Below are 23,482 nucleotides of genomic sequence, written 5' to 3' on the forward strand. Positions count from 1 at the left end.
AGCGCGGAAACCGTGTTGACAGTCACTAAGCCAGTTATTAATTTCTAAATAAGAAATTAACTGGTTATGTAAGATTTTTTCAAGTAACTTCGACATTGCTGGGAGTATTGCTATAGGTCTATAATTTGAGACAAGAGTAGGATCATCGGATTTATAAATTGGGGTGATTTGTGCTCTTTTCCAATCAGTAGGAAAGATCGAAAGCCTAATACAAAGATTAATTAAATGCTGAAAAAGAGGTACAAGGCTATCAGCATGAGTCTTCAAAAATAAAGTATTTAAACCATATACATCACAGGCATGAGAATTTTTTAAGGAACGCAATGTTCTTATTACCTTCTTATAGCAGGTGAGAAGGAAGAAGCTGCAAAATTAGTTGCCAAGTCCTTAACAGATGATATAAAATAATCATTAAAAGCACTTGCAATCTTTTCCGAGTCTGAGATAAGAGTACCCTGTAAAGAAATTTGAATATTGTTATTTTTTTTCTTCTCATTTTCACCAGTGATGACTTTAAGAGTCTGCCATAACGTCTTTGGGTTAGTAGAGGAGAAAATAATCTGTTGTTGGAAATATACCGCCTTAGCTTTACGCAGTTCAGCGGTACATTTATTTCTAATTTGTATAAAATTATTTTTACTCTCCTGTGTTCGACTTAATCTGTAGATTTTAAGAAAAGAAGCCTTCTGTTTAAGTAGTTGCAATATGTCAGAATTTATCCATGGTAGTTTACACTGCCTAGGTCGAACCTTACTAATAATGGTATATTTATTCTGTATTTTCTGAAATTTAGTATGAAATTGCGTTAAAATTTGATCCGGATTTTCCATTAACATCTCATCAGTCCAATCAGTAACACTAAATTCCGCATTAAATTGCGGTAATTTTGAAGTTGGTATTTTTGGTACCGAATAAGGAGCATGAGTTTTTGAGGGTTTTAAAATTGTCCTAACTGCATAAATGAAAAAATGATCCGAAATAGCCGAATCTATAACACCAGACATTGGATATTTTGAAGGCTGATTTGTGAAAATAAGATCTAAAATTGAACTACGTGTTTTACCAATTCTTGTTGGTTCCTTAATTAATTGATAAAGTCCAAGTTTCATTGCAATGGCTTTCAGCGATTTTGATGAGCTGTCATTCCAATCAAGGTTAATATCACCCAGAATTACAAGCTCTTTTGTTGTAACAGATTTAATTATATTAGAAAGCTGAGATAAATAAACACTATCAGTGATGTTTGGAGGCTTGTAAGTCACAATAATAGTAATTGCATGTTGAGGGGTAAAATGTACAACCAGTTTCAAAGTTTCAGTTTCGGTCTCAACTTTTAATATTTGGTGCGCATAATTCTGACTCACATAGAAGACCACTCCGCCGCCAGTCTTAGCAGTACGGTCTTTACGATATAATTTATAATTTTCTATGAAAAGAAAAGAATCAGGAATACTAGGAGTTAACCATGATTCTGAAATTGCCATTACATGTGCCTTCGATTGCGCAAGCATAATTTTAAGTTCGTCTATTTTAGGGACAAGGCTTCGAATATTTAAGTGGCAGATTTTAAAGCCTCTAGTATTACCAAGTTGACTTAGATTAATTGGGCTTTTTCTTGGTCGAAAATTTTTTCTTTGTGCTTTTATTGTTTTGGTTATTGGACAGGCAAAAGATGTTTCAGAAGGCAAAGTCGGAAAAAATGAGGGAATAAAAGTCGAAACTGAAGTTCTAAAAAAGATAAATAGTTTTGAGTTCTAGGTAGAAACATACACGGAGTTTGCAGAACAGCAGTATAAAATCTATTGCAATTTACATGTGCATGTAGTCCCCATAAATGCAATATATCTAAAGTTGTCAAAAAAATATTTGAGTCAGGTCCGGGATTAAGCTCAACATTTCCAATAAATAAAAGAACAGTAATTAAAAGTCTTGATGTGGTTAAAACATATTTAGACTTATTTTCATCAGAGTTTTTTGATTTAACATCAGTTACCCAACGATGGAAAATAATGCTTCGAGTGGGAAAAAACAATGGCTGATGTCACAGATGCCGTGTCTCCCGGACTCCATTTCCCATGATCCTCTTGTCTCCACACCTGCACTCACTTCCCTTGTCATCTCCCCATCATCACTGATCATCTGCACCTGGACTTCCTCATCAGCACTCCCTATATAATGGACTCACTTCCTTCACTCCCTCTCCATTCGTGATGTTGCTATGATGATTGTTTACCTAACGTGTTTTAAGTGTGTTTATCTCTCCTTCGTATTATTAAAGTACCCATTATTGTGGATTACCGAGTATTGCCTCTTCAGTACAGCACCACACGTAACCGGTAGGATGGGAAAAAAAAGAAATTAATTGATGCAGGGGCTGAGGCTTCCTTTTTGAGAAGCGGGCTGGGATGGTGCAGCCAGTGCACAAAAGAAATCCCGCCAATCAGAATCACATCCACAAAAATCACTCCAAATAATGACCAAAAATAGTGACACAGCAATAATGAAGTGAAGCCTGTGCAACCCAGGACCGGCCCGCTTCAACAGAATGCTCAGCTCCTGCAAGATACCAAAAAAAGAAAGAAAAATCACAGAATCAATGTACTAAAACAGTTAAAGACAACCCCCCCCCCCCCCAAAAAAAAAAACAAACAAAAAAAAAAAACATATTATACAGACACTCTATATTTAATCTTATTAGATGATTAGTTAATTGCATTTGATTGATTTTACTTTCAATGAGACTTTTGCAATACATTTGTAAAAGGGTATTTCTAATGCATGTTTGGCCTGAGTTTTGTTGCATTTACACTGTTCTGACCACTAGGAGTCAACCGTGGAGATGTCAGATTGTATCGAAGCCTCGACACATCACGGCACATTTGCTTCAACTGCTTCAGTGTTTCACGAAGCCTCGATCTGCCCATCACTACTGCATAGCACTCAAATACAGCAACAAAGCTACATTGCTAAAAACACATACTTCGGCCATCCACAGCAGTGAAAGAAAAAGAGGCGGGCTTTCGACCAAGACGCACTTCAGGGGGCATGAACAACAGATTTATATACAAAAGCAGAGCGGTACCTCATTGGCCACGTATTTAATGATGGTGACATTTCAGACACGTCACAAACATCACTACATTTAGATATAATGAGAATAAAAATATCATCACGAAATCTGTTGTGACAACCCTAAAATATAAATAATTATTATAGGCTTACCATAGTGATTTATGGAACAGCAAAAACACAGTTTGGGAGATGGTTTTGTTGTTGATGTTACAGTTTTTTCCAATTGCTAACACACTAAAATGACATGCACAGCACAATTATTTAAACTGACACACAGAGAGCAAAACTTCTTCTCAAGTCTCCAAAAGTCGAAACACCTTTTCTGTTTTACACACATTTTGCATTTCAAAATAGCACTTTTTAAATTCACTAAATACAGTTCTCTGCATAAGACACAACAATCTGACATAAAGTCACATGTTTGCCATTTCAAAACACTGCCATTCAAAATGACACTACATGAGCTAATTGGCCAATGACATGTGCCACCTGGCCAAACACCTCAGTGGTTAATTGTTAACACTTCAATCAGGATGTAAGCACTATGAAAAGACCACAGGTGAGAACCTTTTTTTTTACAACAACAATGGAAGACATTGCAGAGAGAGGAAGAGGAAGAGGAAGAGGAAGAGGAAGAGGAAGAGGGAGGTTGAGAATAAGAGGGGGAGGAAGAGTGAGAGGTAGGGGTAGAGCAGGTAGAGGAGTTCATGGCCAAAGAAGACAAACACTTTCAAATGAAATCAGAGCAACCTTAGTAGATCATGTCATTAACCATGGGTTAACAATGCGTGAGGCTGGACAGAGAGTGCAGCCAAACTTGAGCCGTTTTACTGTCGCCTCTGTCATCCGGACCTTTAGACTGGAGAACAGGTATGTAACCAAAATTTCATGTAGTACACATGTAGTATACCCCATGTCATAGTGTATCAGTTGGGTGACACCTGTTTACTTAGTGTATGACATCAGCCATTCATGAACTGTACAAGTTTCCTGTACAATGAAGAGGGGGGAAATCACTCTGACCACTCACTCTGGGGGAAAATATTTAGGCTGCATTGTCCAAGCCCTATATATATTTTTATTTTATTTTTTCTAAAGGACTGAGAGACGACACCATGGTGGAGGAAGGGGCCAAATGTTCACCGGGGTACAGGAAGCTGCCATTGTAAACTTGGTTTTGGAAAATAATGAAATCAGATTACGAGAAATTCAAAGCCACATCATCCAAGACAACACCTTATTCAACAACATTCAACAAGTTAGTCTGTCCACATTGGCTCGCATTCTCAAGCGAAACCAAATCAGAATGAAACAACTTTATAAGGTGCCGTTTGAGAGAAACTCTCAAAGAAACAAAGAGTTCAGACGAGCATATGTGGATGTAAGTACTATATTGACTGCAGTACACTACACACAACATTGTTTCCCAGTGTACTGGATAACACCATATTGAGTGATTTTTGTTCTTTGTTTTCAGGGAGTACTGGAAATGGATGCTCATGCAATCCCACATGAGTTCATCTTTATAGATGAGGCTGGGTTCAACCTAGCAAAGACCAGAAGAAGAGGGAGAAACCTCATTGGCCACAGAGCCATTATAGATGTTCCTGGCCAACGTGGTGGGAACATCACAATGTGCGCTGCCATCTCCAATATGCATGGTGTCCTCCACCGTCATGCCAAACTTGGACCATACAACACAGCCCATATTCTCACATTTCTGGACAGACTTCACAACATTCTCATACCACCAGAGCGTATGAATGATGCAGACCATCAAAGAAACCGGTACGTTGTAGTATGGGACAACGTGAGCTTTCATCGTGCAGCCCCAGTCCAAAACTGGTTTGCTGACCACCCAACATTTCTCGTGCAATACCTCCCACCATACTCACCATTTCTGAACCCCATAGAAGAATTCTTTTCGGCATGGCGGTGGAAGGTATACGACTGGCAGCCCTTTGTGCGCATGCCTCTTGTGCAGGCCATGGAAGAGGCATGTGATGAGATTGATGTGGGTGCAATTCAGGGATGGATAAGGCACTCAAGGCGCTTCTTCCCTCGATGTCTGGCAAGGGAAGATATTGCCTGTGATGTTGACGAGGCGTTGTGGCCAGACCCGGCTGTGCGGCAAGATGCTGCCTAATTATTTTTCTTGCCTTTTTTGTTTTGTTTTGTTTTTTTTACTGTAATATATTTTTTTTCAGAAATTTTCTTTTTCAGTTTACTTTTTTTGTAAGAATATTTTTGTTCAGTCCCATGTAAATATATCTGCTGTGCTTATGTTGTACTGACTTGTTTACTGTAGTGAAGGAAAAAAAATAAAAATGTTGCAACAGCATGTGTGTGTATCTGCAAATATTTCTGTGCATGTGAACAATCTGATACATATTTTAGTATTATGGCAAAGCATACTAAAGATGGGGGTGCTTTTCATTATGCCCAACAGTGTGTAGGTGGTTAGGCAAAAATCTGGTAATATGAATGAAGTGTGTGCCATTTCATGCAAAAGTTTGATTTTGATAATGCTCTGTGTAGTTTCGGTTGCAGTGCTTCATTTTGCAGGATATATGAGGTATTTTGCAGTTTGGGTGTGTGGTTTTGTGAATTGTGTTAAGTGTTTTGATAAAACCAGACTAGTTTGCATATAAGAAAGAGATTCAACTTTGACCAAGATAACTTCGACCATTACAGTTTTTTCCAATTGCTAACACACAATTTTTCATAGTATTTTGCTTCATGTTGCACATCACTGATTGCACATAAATTTGATTTTGAAAGTGTATGTAATGTGCAATGCACAAAAGAATCACATATTACATCAATGTCTGGTACTGCTTACTATAGCTTTTGTCTTATATTATTTATATATAGAGGCAACATTATGCTACACTCAAATTCCATATTGTAATTTGAATAAACATAATTACCTTTAACACATAAATTGCTCCACAACATCCCCTTGGTGACAGGCCTGTAATATAGCTTCAATATCTCTCTGTGTATAACAGTTGCACTGATGTAAAGTTCCTGTAAACCATATACAAGTGACTGTATGACGAGTGTATGACGTCTGAATGGTTAGGTATGTGTTGTCAGGGTGTCAGATGAATTTCCACTGCAGACTGTGCAAAATTAGCTACTAACCTTTATATGATGTGTGTAAAATAGCCAGTAGAAAGATGCACTTACTTTCAAAACAAGTAATAGTTCCCATTTTTACTTTATAACATGTTCATCAACTTTTGATGTTCATCAAAATTATATCAGACTATCACAAAGAATGACTAATATTTTGTTAAATTCACAACGAATATATTTCTCAGACTGTGAAATTTTGTTTTTAAAGAGAAAATGTAAATGTAAAACCCCTAATTTCTTTTAATTTTTAGCTCAGTGGTTCTGCTTTTGTTCAGTGGAGAGAGAAGTAAACATTTTGTTGACCACAGAAAGTCCTTCACTGTAAAGCTAAAGTGCATGTGTTAAAACAGTCATTCAGTTGCTGTTGATCTGATGAGCTTCAACACGGTAAGAAACACATTCATACTTCAATAAAAACTGATGATTATTTCTATAGATGAATCTCATATAACACATGATTCCTGACATGAGAAATATCTTCTGTACATCTAATGATCAGTTCATTTACACACACTGATGTTGAGCATTAATAATCTTCAGATGAGCAATTTTTTTTTTTTTTTATTAAATTTTATTTTTTAAAGACCCCATAATGAGTGACTAATGATCAGTTTTTGAGCTTCTTTTGATGTGTTTGCTTTTGAAACAGGAAGTTTGGTTGCGACACATCAGTGGGCTTCTCTATTTTATAAATAACAAATATCAGTTTTGCCACAGTCTTGAACATGATTTGTTTAGTCAGTGTCAGGTGGTTTAAGGGAGAGATGTGTTCACTGTCCCGAGCATTCGATGGGACAGAAATCTGTGCATCACCACATCATGAATATTGGCCTATTTTCTCAGATGTCAATGTATTTACCCTTATGGACCAAAAATATATGGGAAAGTATAATGCAATATATTACATAATACATTTCCATATATGGGAAACTAGTGCTTATATTTTTCAGTGTATGCGTTGAACATATGGCTATATATTGATACGTAAAATATTTTGAAATGAAGACAAAAATAGCATTACATGTAATATTCATAAAGTTTTATGCTTTATTGTGTGCATATATCACACACACATGTTCCCATATAAATGTGAATGTATGGACACACATATATACACACATTGGCGAAGGACGCGATAGAGCCGGTCCCTCCAGCCGATATGAGGTCAGGGTCCTACAGTCCCTACTTCATTGTACCCAAGAAGAGCAGTGGGTTACGACCTATCCTGGATCTGCGAGTCTTGAATTGGAGCCTTCGCAAGCTACCGTTCAAGATGCTCACGCAGAAACGCATTTTCGAGTGCACCCGTCCCCAGGATTGGTTTGCAGCGATCGACCTGAAGGACGCGTACTTCCATGTTTCAATTCTTCCGCGACACAGGCCATTCCTGTGGTTCGTGTTCGAAGGTCGAGCATATCAGTACAGAGTCCTACCCTTCGGGCTATCCCTGTCTCCCCGCGTCTTCACGAAAGTCGTGGAGGGAGCCCTTGTTCCCATGACAGAACAGGGTGTTCGCATCCTCAACTATCTCGACGACTGGCTCATTCTAGCACAGTCTTGGGATCAGTTGTGCGAACACAGGGATTTGGTGCTCAGACACCTCAGCCAGTTGGGGCTTCAGGTCAACTGGGAAAAGAGCAAACTCGTCCCGGTGCAGAGGATCTCTTTTCTCAGTATGGATTTGGATTCGGTCGAACAGATAGCATGCCTCACAGAGGAACGTGCTCAGTCGGTGTTGAACTGCCTGAATACGTTCAACGGCAGGACAGCGGTCCCACTGAAATACTTTCAGAGGCTCCTGGGGCGTATGGCGGCCACAGCGGCTGTAATACTGCTCGGTCTGCTTCATATGAGACTGCTTCCACACTGGCTTCACGGCCAAGTCCCGAGATGGGCGTGGCAACGCGGCACGTTCCGGGTGCCAATCACTCAGGAGTGTCGCCAAGCCAAGCCTGTGGTCGGACCCCTTGTTTCTTCAGGCAGGAGTGCCCCTAGAACAGGTGTCCCGGCATGCTGTGGTTTTCACAGATGCCTCGACCACCGGCTGGGGTGCCACGTACAACGGGCTTGCAGTTTCAGGTGTTTGACCGGACCCCATCTGCAGTGGCACATCAACTGCCTCGAGTTGCTTGCTGTACACCTTGCTCTGAGCCGCCTCAAAGGGCCGCTACGGGGTAAGCAGACTTCTAGTTCCCAGCATGCTTTGCTTCTGAATTTTATTTGGAGGCCCCTCGGTTAAAAAAAAAAAAAAAAACTTAAAATAAACAGTATTTACTTACATGAAAAATAAATGTAAATGTACAAAATGGACAATATTAAATTGATGTGTTGTGGGAACAGCAAAGGTGTATGTGAGAACTGACAGGACAATTGCAGTAACGGATGCAGCTGTCACAAAAGCACCAATAAATGGAGGGAAATGTGCAAATGCTCTTTGGAAAATTGTTGTGACTTTTGGACTGAGTGCTGTATAGGATTAATCGATGCATTATCAGAAATGTAAGTAACATTAGCTTTATAATCACTACATTAATCACTGCTTCCTACAGAATTTACTTTTTTTTTTAAATTCCCTCCAGATTGTGAAACTTTAATAAATGATTATTTAAAATAAAAGCAAAATCTACAAACAAAACTGTGTGTGTGTGTGTGTGTGTGTGTGTGTGTGTGTATGTGTGTGTTGAGGCATAACAAACATTTAATGTTAATATTGCATCTTTTTTTCTTCAAGTGAATGTGACGGTGACGGTGATGGTGACGGTGACGGTGGCTGTGAGTGAATAAGTTCTGGATGTGATGCAGCATTCAGGATTGGTTACAGCTCCTGTGGGAAACAACAACCTCTTCACAAAGAAAATTGTATCTATTCAAATACCATTGCAGTCATAAAGCTCAATATAAACAAAATAGCACATGAACTCAAAGCAGAAATTATTTAACAGTATGAATGAATGAATAAATGAGGCATTTACAATGCACTTTGAAAAGTAACATTTTAAACAATATCTAAATGAACACAAAAATAGACCACAGGGTGAGCACCCATGCTGGCCTCACTAACACTTCTTCCAACAGCAACCTGGTTTTACCAAGAGGTCTCCCATCCACTAACCAGACTCAACCCTGCTAAGCTTCAGTGGGTCACAAATTACTGTTAATCAACAGCAAATTATACTTACATTAAAGTAATTCTCTCTTCTTGTTTTGCTAAAGCTGTTTTTAACCATGCCACTGTAAGAAGTTATATTGTTTAGTACTGTAATTGTACTACTGTTAAAAAGTCACAATAATGTTGATCAGTGTTTCATTTGATTGGGATCTTAGTGTTTATATTCAAATTTCTGATCAAGCCAAGTCTGTGACAAATGAAAATAGTAACGCTTTAGATTACAGGAAAATGCTGCGTAATTAAAACAAATTTACAGTGTAACTTTTCTGTAATTATACTGTACCTTTTGTACCTTTAGTATAGTGTACCTATCTAAAATCTAATCAAGTTGTGTTTCAAATTTTAGGTTGATATCTCAATAAATTTTAGTAAATTTTAGGAAAATAACATTTATTAATATGTTTAATTAATAATAATTAAATAATAAACATGTATTAAATTGCTTTTTAATGAATGTTCACCTTTTGATTATTATTGTTGCCTCTAGTAATTATGTGACTGATTTTTAATTTCCAACCTATTTTGGGTTCATTTTAAGCCAGCCATATAGTCATTTTTAAACAATAGTTGAGTTAAATAAAACTACCCAGCACATTGGGCAAACATTTAACCCAACTGCTGAGTTAAAACAACCCAATCACTGAGTTTGTCCATATTTAACCCAACTTGGGTTGTTCTTAACCCAGCATTTTTTAGAGTGCAGGAATACATACATGCACTTTGACATACATGACGGGTACATTTTGGCACAGTCATATTTTGAGAATAACTGTACATACCATCTCTAGGCATGTATGTGTGTGTGTCTGTGTGTGTGTGTGTGTGTGTGGTGTGTGTGCTGGCATGTGATCTGGCTCTTAGTCCACATGGGGGCCCTTTGATGTCCCAAGAGCTGGAAGTATAGCCGCCTGGTCAGTTTCGGCCAGGCCATAAAGTTGTCAAACGGGCTCGTCTTTTGCAGACCGGCCGGAGCCAAGGCGAGATTTTACAACACAGTCCAGCGTGCTAAAAGCGTTCTGAACATTCCAAAGTTTATTGACTACGAACGGATCCATCCAGATGTTACAGCTCAGAAATGTACACTAGGTGAAACAAGACTACGCAATGAGGTGGTGTGTGAGTGAGTCTCATATAGTCCAGATAATGTGCTTCAGCTGTATGTGGCAATTGATGATTGGAGTGGAATGTGTGCATGTGACTGGCAGGGAGGATTATGGGAATTGAGGTCCAGGAACTGACAAGAATCGTGACATATAGCCTATGGTTAGAGTTAGGGGTCGACTGATTATCGGAGTGGCCGATTATCGGCGCCGATATTAAGCATTTTTATTGTTATCGGCATCGGCCATTTTCAAAACCGATTTGCAGATAAAACCATTTTATTTTGAAATGCGCGATCTGGCACTGATCCAGCCACCTCACCGCTCTGTGGCCTACATTAAGCCCCGCCCATCGTCCGTCTGATTTGTTGGGAGTCACGAGCCTGGCCAATCAATACAGCTGGCGCGGCTGGAAAATGTTCCGCTCTCACACCGAAAGCACAGGAGCTGCTTCACTGATCATCATCACACATCAATAAGTTATCTCTCGAAGGTAAGAATGCAGTAAACGTTCCTGAAGTTGCAATAAATCACTACACTGAAGTTGCAAAACACCTAAATGTAATCGATTTATGATGACACAAGCCCCGTTCAGTTATTATACTGTGAATTCCCGGTCAATGTCCGTCATTGCAGTCATATGCTTTAATGGATCATCACATCAGTGCTGAGATAGTGAAACTAAAACCTACTTCTCTTACCATTCGGCCAACTTAACGTTATATTGTGAATAGATTATCAACACGAATGAATTCACTCACGTCTGCTGCGGTTTTTTTTTTGTGTTGTTCACATAGCTTCACTGAACAGCGTCCGTTCCGTTAGGGCTCTTAGTCAAAAAAATTGTGCATATTTGGAGAAATATTGCTTTATTCTAACATGATTGCAAAATAATTTATCATACAGATTCAGAATTACCATTATGCAATTTTGAAGAGCTGAAAGGGCATCAAGAGCGAGCTCTGACGCCCTGACGCGACGCAAGCTCCCTATTCCTGATTTAGTTATCTCCGCGGCCGCGCTCTCTCATTTGACTAATAACCCTATGCTAATAACGTAAATTGTCAATAATCTCACATTGCACGTTTCTGGATGACGCTGTCCTGTATACTTCCTAGTTTGTATCGCCGTGATAAACAGTCAAACAAACATTTTACACATCAAAAATAAAAAAAAACACTATTACAATATGGGTTCTCAGAATTAAAGATGTGTTAAAATAATTTAAAGAGAGTCTTTGTCAGAGGCCTTTTTATTCTTAATTTTGACATTAATTTTCATTTTTACACTAGACACATATCGGTTCAAAATATCGGTTATCGGTCTCCTTGATCTGTAATAATCGGTATCGGCATCTGCCCTGAAAAATGCATATCAGTCAATCCCTAGTTAGAGTGACCTTAACCATTTATTTCCATAATGTTCATACAAGTTATGAAACTGACAACATATTCAGAAGTAGTATGGGTAGAAAGGCTATCTATTTCTATTATCTATCGAAAGGCTAAGTAGTTGGTTTGAATTCAACTTTTAACGAAAACATAAAAGACATGTAAAAAGAACAAGATTTTTCATTTGCGTTGCTATTTTTAAACAAATGTCTGAACATGCCTTATGAGTCTAAAAATACTGATGCAAATTAATAATTTACTGTTCCTCTGTCATGTGAAATCAGAAAGCTACAGATATTAAAACTACAATGTTTAAGCTTTCAAATGATATATAGTTTGTCTATATTATTTCTATATTATTCTATTATTCTCATTTGTTCCTGAATTTCTTTGGATCTCAACAGGATGCGAACAGGTGTGGCAGTAATCAGGCCTGGGTGTGGCTAGAGAAACTGAACTCAGGTGTGATAAACCACAGTTAAGTTATGTTTTAACAGCAGGGGGCAAGCACTTTTTCACACAGGGCCATGTGGGTTTGGATTTTGTTTTCCCTTCATAATAAAATTTACCTTAATTTAAAAACTGCATGTTGTGTTTACTTGTGTTATCTTTGATTCGTATTTAAATTAGTTTGATGATCTGAAACATAAAAGTGTGACAAACAATAAATAAAAAATCATGACTTTTCACTTTTTCACACCACTGTGTGTGTGTATAATATATATATATATATATATATATATATATATATATATATATATATATATATATATATATATATATATATATATATAAAAAATCCCTTAAATGCATGACTTTTTCACCAATCATTCTTACATATTCGGGTCTTTATCGACCTGGATCTATATCTAACACTGATGGATCTCAACCTGTCGCAAAAATATGATATTAGAGTAACAATTACAGAAGAATAAAATAAAGCATATTTTGTTACCTTCTGAAGCTTGGTCTCCGTTTGAGCAGATGTTTTATGCCATCACCACTGTCCTCATCAGAGCTCATTTGCCAGTAAATTCAGCAAATAGGCTAATAGGCTAGTTTTATGTTGGAGTTCACGAATATGAACCCATTCGCGATCTCAAACGTGTTCTCAAAACTATAATTTTCAACATCTTCAAAATCAATATTTCGATCGCTAACAGCTTCACCAGATCCATCTAGTAACATTTACAGTCATATTTGATTGCGTTCAGTACTTGTTCTGCAGTAAATCGCTGAGCCATTTCATGTTTTTCTTATTATTTCGTTTTCTGTCTGAATGAGTCGTCACTTCAGCATTGTGTATCAGACATTGCCACCTTGTGGAATAAAGGTGAAGTGCACTTATTTCGTCATCAAAGATTCAATTATTGTTGCGCAGAAAAAATATACGTACATTCATACACACTTCGGGCCGTTAGCGACCCTATACAATTTTTACAAAAAATAAATACTAAAATAGGTATTCTTTTATAATTTTAAGATTTTTTTTTCTTGTTATATTCTTTATAATGAATTTATTGAGGAATACCAAGGAGGTTGATGTCTAACTTTAAAAAATGAACGAGGAGAAAATTTAAAAGAAAATTTCAGATTTGAGGCTTTTGCATCTGAAGTCTTCATATCTATATATATATATATATATATATATATATATATATATATATATATATATATATATATATATATACTTAACACCCCTGAATTTTTTTTCAGTTTTAGGTCAGTGGTTCTGCTTTTGTTCAGTGGAGAGAGAAGTAAACTTTTCTGCCACTGCAGTGTTAACCACACGAAGTCCTTCAGTCTAAAGCTAAAGTGCTTGAGTTAAAACAGTCAGTCATTTGGTTGCTGTTGATCTGATGAGCTTCAACACGGTAAGACAAACACATTCATACTTCAATAAAAACTGATGATTATTTTATAGATGAAGCTCATATAACACATGATTCCTGACATGAGAAATATCTTCTGTACATCTAATGATCAGTTCATTTACACACACTGATGTTGAGCATTAATAATCTTCAGATGAGCAAAGATCTTACTAACACTAAGAGCTGTTTAGAGTGATGAACAGACACTGTTTATGAGTATATGAGTGATGATTTATGCTGTATTATAGATATATTTGATGCTGATGTTGGTCAGAATGGCTCCTGCTCTTCCTCTGATCTTTCTGCTCATGATTCACAGTGAGTCTCTGTTTCATTCACATTAGAAACACTGTTTTTTTTTTTATTATTTATTAAATTTTATTTTTAAAGATCCCATAATGAGTGACTAATGATCAGTTTTTTAGCTTCTTTTGATGTGTTTGCTTTTGAAACAGGAAGTTTGGTTGCGACACATCAGTGGGCTTGTCTATTTTATAAATATCAAATATCAGTTTTGCCACAGTCTTGAACATGACTTGTTTAGTCAGTGTCAGGTTTTTTTAAGGGAAAGATGTGTTCACTGTCCCGAGCATTTGATTGGACAGAAATCTGTGCAACACACATCATGAATATTTTCCCATTTTTCCCAGATGTGAATGTATTTACCCTTATGGAACAAAAATATATGGGAAAGTATAATGCAATATATTACATAATACATTTCCATATATGGGAAACTAGTGCTTATGTTTTTCAGTATATGCCTTGATCATATGGCTATTGTCACAGTTGGTAGCAAACACCAGGCAAAACGAAGGAGAGTTGAAGAATACAGGCTTTAATGATAACACGTAGAATTAACACAACCTTACACAGACGAGAACGGACCAGGAATGAGGGTGATTACAAGGATTAAATACAGGAAGCAAACAAAGGGAACTTAACAAGGTGAAGAGATAATGAGACACAGGTGAATCAAATGAACTAATGAACAGAATGGGGAAACTAGGTCACAGGGGAAAACGGAAACATAAGGATCTGTAACAGTTCGCCCCCTTCACGGATAGGCGCGTCCTCGCGCCGTAAGAGTCCAACAGAGGAGGGAGGGAGGGGGTTCTGGAAGAGGGCGGAGTAAAATAAAGACACAAAAGAAAAGAGTCCATGGTACAGAAAATATAGTCCAAGGGGGCGTGGAGGGTGGGAGGAGCCAGGGTGAGACCAGGAGCAGGCAGAGTAGATGGAGACTCCAGAGTTCAGCCAGTCGAGGGAGGGAGGAGCCATGATGTAATACTCCTCGACGAAACGGTGGGGATGAATGATAGAGACAAAGCCGATGGAGAAGGAGCCCAGAGTGCAGATGGAAGGCCGACGACCAGGCTTGACACTGCAGGCTTCGGAGGCTGCGAGGGAGGCATGGTGACGATACCTTGAGGAGGAGCCGGGGTGCCAGAGGTCTGAGGTGGAACCAGAGCGACATAGGACCGAGGCGGAACCGGAGGGAGGGCGGAGCCAGATGGAGCCGTAGGGGTGGAGAGGAGTCGCACAGCAGACAACTCGTAAGTCCGTGGCGAAGGCGTGGCGACATCGGACCAAGGTGTAGCCAGAGGTTCGAGGAAGCCCGGTGTAGCCGAATGGCCGATGGTCCCAGGCGGAGACGAGGGGGGGAGGAGCCATGGCGGAGGAGTCTGGATGACGAACCGAGGTGGAAAGACTGGATCGGAGGCAAGAGGCAGAGCTAAGGGGCCCAGGCATCCAGACGGCGCTGTTCAACGGCTGGCCCGAGGTGGATCCACACCACAGATGGCTGGTAGAGGAGATACTGAGGTGCCAGCATGAGACAGCGGTGACTGGGCAGAGGAACCAAATGATAACTGGAGAGGAGGTGGGCGAGGGAGGTTGGGAGGGAACACAGTAGACACAGAGCTGGACGGAACCAGCGGGGAGATGGACAGTTCTAGGCTGGACGGGACCAGTGGGGAGACGGGCAGTTCTAGGCTGGATGGGACCAGCGGGGAAAGGAAGCACAGGAGATCCTCCTCTTCATTACAGTCCTCATCACAAGAAAACAAATAGTCCAGCGCTTGCTCACCCTCTGTGGTGGGAATGTGGGCGGGGCTCAACTCCATCCCCTCAAACTCCACAAGGACTCCCACGATGGCGCACGTTGTTGCCGGCTCACAAACCTGGTCAGACGTCCGTCCTTGGGACTCCAGTTCAGAGGCGATGGGAAGCTCGGTCCCACTTGTCAGCTCCGGCTTGTTCCTCGCGGCAGGCTGATTACCTCCATCTGCGGTGGGCTCTGGCTTGTAGTCCATGTCACTGGGTGAAGGCAGGCTGAACTCTGGATGGGGAGCGGGGCTGGTGACTTCTTCAGCGATGTTAATGGTGAATTGAGAATCACAGTTCACCAGCACCCACTCCACGTACTCGGCGAAATTCCCCCGAGGACCCACACCAGGCAGCCAAGCTCTTGACGTCGTGCTGAGGCTCATATAAAAAAAAAAAACACTCAGCATTTCGTCCGGGATGTTGGTATGGCATGCCAGATCTAAAAACCTTTGGGTGTGGGCCTCGAGGGACTGCTGCTCCCTGTTTGATGTATAGCAGCTGGACAGCCGTTAAGTCCATATCGGTATTGGTCCGTTCTTGGTAGCAAACACCAGGCAAAACAAAGGAGAGTTGAAGAATACAGGCTTTAATGATAACACGTAGAATTAACACAACCTTACACAGATGAGAATGGACCAAGAATGAGGGTGAACACAGGGATTAAATACAGGAAGCAAACAAAGGGAACTTAAGAGATAATGAGACACAGGTGAATCAAATGAACTAATGAACAGAATGGGGAAACTAGGTCACAAGGGAAAACGGAAACATGAGGATCTGTAACAGCTATATATTGATACATAAAATATTTTGAAATGAAGAAAAAAATAGCATTACATGTAATAATTCATAAAGTTTTATGCTTTATTGTGTACATATATCACATACATGTTCCCATATAAATGTGAATGTATGGACACACATATATATACACACATTCACAGAACAGACATCTAGTTCCCAGCATGCTTTGCTTCTGTAGTTTTAAGATTTTTTAGGTGAGAATGTAGTTGAAATCAACTGAAAACACATTAAATCTCCCTTATTACAAACAAGACTGACTTTATTTCTGTCGTTTGTCTACAGTTCTTTTTGAGAATTAACAGGTTTAGATGTTGATGTTTTATTGAACATGTCACCATTATGGTGAACAGTGTTTCCTTTAGTTGGGCAGTTTGATTCTTGGTTTTTATGTGAGTTTGTGGCCTTTGTAACAGTGTTTACAGAAACACATAATTTATTATAAAGGAGCCCGTAAACTAAAGCAACCAGGTAATGTGGTTTGCAACCTTTAGAGGACACAGCCTCCAAAATGGAAAGCCGCAAATTAATTGTTGTCAACCGCATAATCACCTGACCTGGGACTTGATATCCTGCTCCCCAATCTTTATTAAATGTGATTAATGTAACTGATGTTCTCAATTCAGTCTAGGAATATGTTTTAGGTTGGGGGTGCTCTTATTATTTTTGTTATTATTATTATTATTATTATTATTATTCACCACCACATTTAAATAATATTCATAAAAAAAAAACAATATTGAATCTTTGAAACATGTCTCCACAAAGCACATCAAACCTCAAAAAAAAAAAAAAAATAAATAAATAAATAAACAATACCAAGGTGGACTTGCACTTGTAAAGTGGGCAAATTATTTCTACATACACTGCAACGGTCACAATATGACATCACACTGCGCATAAAAAAAAAAAAAAAAAAAAAAAAACATAATTCAACATATAAATAGCACTTTTTAATAGCCCACTTAAAGTGTTTATTACAAATAAATTACTAAATGCTAAAAATAAATAAAAATTTAAATGAACAATAATTTGCAACACCCCTATTTCCCATGCCCCTGTTCGTGTGTTTATGAGAAAGTGACTGACATGTTGTGATCTCTATGTTAAAGAGATTAATGTGAATCTGCATGCTTTAAGGAAATTGTCATTGAAAAACCTAAGCTCTTTTATTTTTAAAGATAAACTTGGAACACTTGTCACTTGAATGATAGGTAGATTCATGGAAAACGAACTAAGATACAGTTATGTTCCCTTCCCATCCCATCTGAGTAATGGCCATAGCAAAGAGATGTTTTGGGCTATTTTAAGTCAAACATATAGTAATTTTTAAACAATAGTTGGGTTAAATAAAACTGTCCAACACGTTGGGCAAACATTTACAGTCCATTTTCACCCCAACAACTTGGGTTGTTTTTAACCCAGCATTTGTTAGTGTGTAGTTAGAATAATTTGGCGTTGAACAATCATATTGTGTTTAACATATTAACATTCCTGAATGTGACATGACAACTGAATTGGCTTGCTCTTAATGGGGACATCGGATGGAATTTTGCTTTTTAAAGGTACCCTAGAACCAGTTTTAACAAGATGTAATATAAGTCTAAGGTGTCCCCTGAACATGTTTCAGCTCAAAATACCCAATAGATTTTTTTTTTTTTTTTTTTTAACTGCTTATTTTGAGCCATAATTATATATGCACAGATTCAGTGTGCGGCCCCTTTAAATCTCGCGCTCCCCGCCCCCGAGCTCTCGACTGCCTTAACCAGCATAAACAAAGTTCACACAGCTAATATAACCCTCAAAATGGATCTTTACAAAGTGTTCGTCATTCATGCTGCATGCATGCATCGATTCCTGTGAGTACAGTATTTATTTGGATGTTTACTGATTCTGAATGAGTTTGAGGCTATGCTCCGTGGCTAATGGGCTAAAGCTAACATTACACACTGTTGGAGAGATTTATAAAGAATGAAGTTGTGTTTATGAATTATACTGACTGCAAGTGTTTAATAATGAAAATAACGACAGTCTTGTCTCCGTGAATACAGTAAGAAACGATGGTAACTTTAACCACATTTAACAGTACATTAGCAACATGCTAACGAAACATTTAGAAAGACAATTTACAAATATCACTAAAAATATCATGATATCATGGATCATGTCAGTTATTATTGCTATTTTTTTGCATTTAGCTCAGGAAAGCTGATAAGAAAACAAGCAACCAGTTTGCTATGAGCTGTCTTAGTCTGAAACTATCATCCAGCGAGCTGTTTCAATTTGCAGTCGGTTTCTACGTAGAGAGCTAGCTATTTAAATAAGACCACCCACGACTGCTGATACTGGTGAACAACGCTACTGACAGCTTCTGGCATTTTCAGAGCATGAGACTGTCCTGTTTGTTTGTTGCGTGAGCTCTTGAAGCTCCGCCCTCTTCTGGAAAGGGGGCTGGGAGCAGGAGCTCATTTGCATTTAAAGGGACACACATAAAAATGGCTTGTTTTTGCTCACCCCCAGAAGTGGCAATTTTAACATGATATAAAAAAAATTACCTATGGGGTATTTTGGGCTAAAACTCAAACGCATACACACTCTGGGGACATCAGAGACTTATCTTACATCTTGTAAAAAGGGGCATCTGATGTCCCCTTTAAGTAACATCATGCTTTGTTTTTTCAGATTTGAGAGAACCCAAAAAAAAAAGATGCAGTAGTAAGCCAATCTGAACTGCTGAAACACTTGTCATTATAATGACATCAGACTTCTGAAACTAAATATATTTTCAAAGGCTTAATAATAAGCTTTTGTATCATTTTGTCATTGATTGTGTTAAACTATTAAATAAAATAAAGCTGGAAAGGTTTTTTTCCCCAAACTTTGAAATGGTCAGGAATTTGTTGACATACCATTGAAGTGTAGTTGAAATATCAAGGTTGTTTCAACAGCACTCAGCACATTAGATTCCGCAATTGTTTTATGTAGACGTTTCAGTTAGGCTATTTTTAGTGTTTTAACAAAAGTGATTTAGAATCAACGTCACACTGTAACATTGATCAAACAATATTCCAGTGATTTCTTTGGTTTTTAATGTATGTCAACAACATTTTCAGACTTTTAGTTGAAATCTCACCATTGTTTCAACATTAATTGTGTATGCAAATGTGATATTGAACCAACACCACTTTTTGTAACATTAATTCAATGCAATTAACATTGACATATCAACATTAAATTTATTTTGTTTGATTGCTTGCTATCTGTATTCTTTGCTGTGATTTGCTAAAGTTCTAAAATTTCTTTCTTCAAAATCAGCCAAAACTGATGAAGATACTGAGAACATTCATCACACTTACTATTCTGGCTTATAATATTTCCTGTAATAAGTTACTGTTTTCAAGAAGTAAAACATATTATCATGTTTCCAGAGTTTTCATTGCTCATTGTAACTGATAAAACAACATGTTCATCTTGGTGAATTCTGTGTTTCAGGGGTTTCTAGTGCTGATTGGGGTGTGAGTTACAGTCCTTCACACATCTGTGCACTAAAGAACTCATCAGTGATAATGAACTGCACTTATACATACCCTACTGGATATAAGATCATGAAAGTGTTCTGGACCAAAACACTGGTAATAAATAATGTAGAGCCTCCAGATCTGTCTAATGACACTGAATACAGTCAGAGGCTTCAGTATCTGGGAGATAAACTGAAGAAGAACTGCACCATCAGACTGAGTCATGTGACACTGAAGGATTCACGCATGTACTATTTCAGATTCATCACTAATAAAGACAAATGGATTGGTTATCCAGGAGTGACTCTTACTGTCACAGGTGACTTTCATGAGGTTTCTCTCTTCTTCTGTGCATTATGTTGAATAATAATCAGTGTATGACAGCAGCACTAGATATAATGTGTGTGTTGTGTTCAGATCTTCAGGTGGAGTCTCCTGAGAGAGTGACAGAGGGAGATTCAGTCCGTCTGACATGTAAAAGCAGCTGCACTCTGACTGACAGAGCAACATTCATCTGGTACAGAAACTCACAGCCATTAACTGAGAGAAGAGACAGAAACAATGAACTCCTGCTGCAGTCAGTCAGAAGAGAGGATGCAGGCAGATATAGCTGTGCTGTACACGGACACAATCACATCTCTCCTGCTGTTCAGCTCAATGTCATGTGTGAGTATGCATTTAAGGGCTTAAAGTTGTCTTTAAAACAGTTGCAGAGTTGACTATTTGGGGTCAATTCATTTTGCGGGAGCTCTTGTGATAACCAAATGAAAGTGTAAATCAGTCCTAGACGCAGATCTTGCATCTCTGGAACACAGCAGATCATTTTGAACGATGAAAAGGAAACAAGTCAAACTGATGACTTCTCAAATCTACTATTAATGATCATCTGCTCATTGTTTAAAATGTTCAAATTCCTAATTTTCTGAAATTTACTGTGAATTTTCTAGACCCACCCAGGAGCGTCTCAGTGTCCATCAGTCCATCTGGGGAAATAGTGTCAGGAGATTCAGTGACTCTGATCTGCAGCAGTGATTCAAACCCTCCTGCTCTGAACTTCAGCTGGTTTAAAGGAGGAACGTTTGTAGGATCTGGAAGAATCTACAGCATCTCAAAGATCAGCTCTGATGACAGTGGAGAATACAAGTGCAAGTCCGAAAATCAACATGGAGAGAAATACTCTGATGCTGTGACTTTAAACATCATGTGTGAGTTAATAACCATTAATAACTGGCTAAATTCATCTGATCAGCTTTTTTGCTACAACAGATGTTTCAAAGACACTAGCAGCCAAAAAAAAAAAAAAAACAACAACTAATTTTCACAAATCAAGGTATTCATCAGTGACTGAATTCACACATTTGTTTTCATTCACTGTCCAGTGGACTATATTAGTGAACTAATGTAGGGAATAGTGAATGAGGGTATAGGGTGTGATTTAGAACACAGCCTCTGAGTGTCGACTTTGAGTGATGTTAACTCACAGTATATTCCTGATGGCTACTTTTTCAAAAACATCAAATATTACCCAGAATGCATTGTTTTTTACGGTACATTACTGTTTTAATGGAAAACAGAATGTTACTGACAAAATTTAACAGCATTTTTTTTTTTTTTTAACAGTGTAGTAGATTAACAATCCCAAAACATGAATATAAAGTTTCTTTTGTCTGTTTTAGACCCTCCCAGGAACGTCTCAGTGTTGATAACTGGATCTGGTGAAATAGTGTCAGGAGATTCAGTGACTCTGATCTGCAGCAGTGATTCAAACCCTCCTGCTCTGAACTTCAGCTGGTTTAAGGAGAATGAAAGCTCAGCTGTTGGATCTGGACAGAGTTTCAGTGCACTACAGAGTGGACGCTTCTACTGTCAGGCTCACAATCAACATGGATCTCAGAGATCAGACGCTGTAACTGTCACAGGTGAAGCTTTTATTAACACACTCCTGTATCTTCACATCATTCATCAGTTTGGAGAGTTAATCATGATGATCTTCCTCTTTCAGTTCATCATGGTGCTGGTAGGAATGTGATTGTGATCGCAGCGTCATCTGGAGGATTATTCTTCATCTTCATCATCCTCATCCTCATCATCATCATCCTGTTTATAATGTGAGCTCAATATAAAACCAAGAGCGGTAGTATACATTTACTTTTAGTCTTATGTGGAAGAAAATGGTTGTGTTTGATTATTAGTAATCTTTAAAAAATAGCATTTAAATATTCTCTCAAATTAATAAAATTGTCCATTCTGTTAATGTCTGTCATTATAACAGAAAGAAACGAAGGAGTGATAAAACTGAAGATCTCACAGTGAAACAGGTAAATCATTCAGACACACGACTTTACAGAAGCAGAAAATCAATTGATCCCTGTTATCTGTGTTTCAGACTGTAACTGAACAGACTGATGGGAAACTAACATTATCAAATTCATTATCAACTTAATCAAGAAAAATTAATAAACTGATGTAACTATATCTTTAGGTCAATGCATATCAAACTTTATGTGAACATAATAACTCCAAATATAAAGAACATTTTTTCCACTATTTTCTATGGTTTAATTCTAATGTTGGATGTAATGTATAAGACATATCGTTTTGTTGGTCTCATTGAATAATCATTAGCATATATACATAAGAAGTGAGGAATGAACATGTCACTTCAAATATTCATTCTGTCCTTTCCTTCTTCTTCTGTTAATAGTGTGAATCAGTAAAATATTTCTGAAATATTGATCTGAAAAGTTTCAGATAATCTGCTCTAGACTGAGAATCTACACTTCAGATCAAACTGATTTACATGTCTTAATGAATAATGACTTATTTTCTTGTATTTCAGAATGATCTCTATTCTGACGCGTCACAGAGAGTTTCAGTCCATGATGAGCCTCTTTCTGAACCAGATTCAGCCAATGACGCTCCTAATGCCAGTGTGAAACCAAAGAGATTCAGAGGAAAAACTCCTGAATCCAGAGAGACTGAGGAGATCCAGTACGCAACTGTCCAACATCACAGAAAGAAAGAGACGAAGAGATCAGAAGAGAGTGAAAACCAGTACGACAATATAAGAGTTCATCAGCCTGGTGCTGCTGTGAGGTGAGAAAAACCAACTTAACCAGCATAAACCATATATTTTCAGCTGCAACATCATTGTTGCTTTGTTTGATTGTTCGTTTGTTTCCCTTTTTGTTGTTTTTTTTAGCCAATCAACTGTTCAAACTGTGGAAGAGCCTTCAGTGATTTACAGCAGCGTCAAATGAGTGTCAGAGTGTAAATGTTATATTATGTATTAATGTGAATATTAAAG

The 23,482-nt window shown here is 38.2% G+C and overlaps 1 protein-coding gene across 1 annotated transcript in view; it reads left to right on the top strand.

Moving 5' to 3' along the window:
* Window positions 1–23,482, top strand: part of LOC137032414 (B-cell receptor CD22-like) — a 299,667-nt gene extending 276,185 nt beyond the window's left edge. The window contains exons 8-13 of the mRNA XM_067404170.1: window positions 21,123–21,380; window positions 21,852–22,094; window positions 22,178–22,283; window positions 22,448–22,493; window positions 23,015–23,271; window positions 23,378–23,482. Of these exons, the coding sequence (XP_067260271.1) occupies window positions 21,123–21,380; window positions 21,852–22,094; window positions 22,178–22,283; window positions 22,448–22,493; window positions 23,015–23,271; window positions 23,378–23,435 (968 nt within the window). The 3' untranslated portion in view covers window positions 23,436–23,482. The remainder of the gene's footprint in view (window positions 1–21,122; window positions 21,381–21,851; window positions 22,095–22,177; window positions 22,284–22,447; window positions 22,494–23,014; window positions 23,272–23,377) is intronic.

Source organism: Chanodichthys erythropterus, chromosome 12 (assembly GCF_024489055.1).
Source record: "Chanodichthys erythropterus isolate Z2021 chromosome 12, ASM2448905v1, whole genome shotgun sequence".
Taxonomy (NCBI): Eukaryota; Metazoa; Chordata; class Actinopteri; order Cypriniformes; family Xenocyprididae; genus Chanodichthys; species Chanodichthys erythropterus.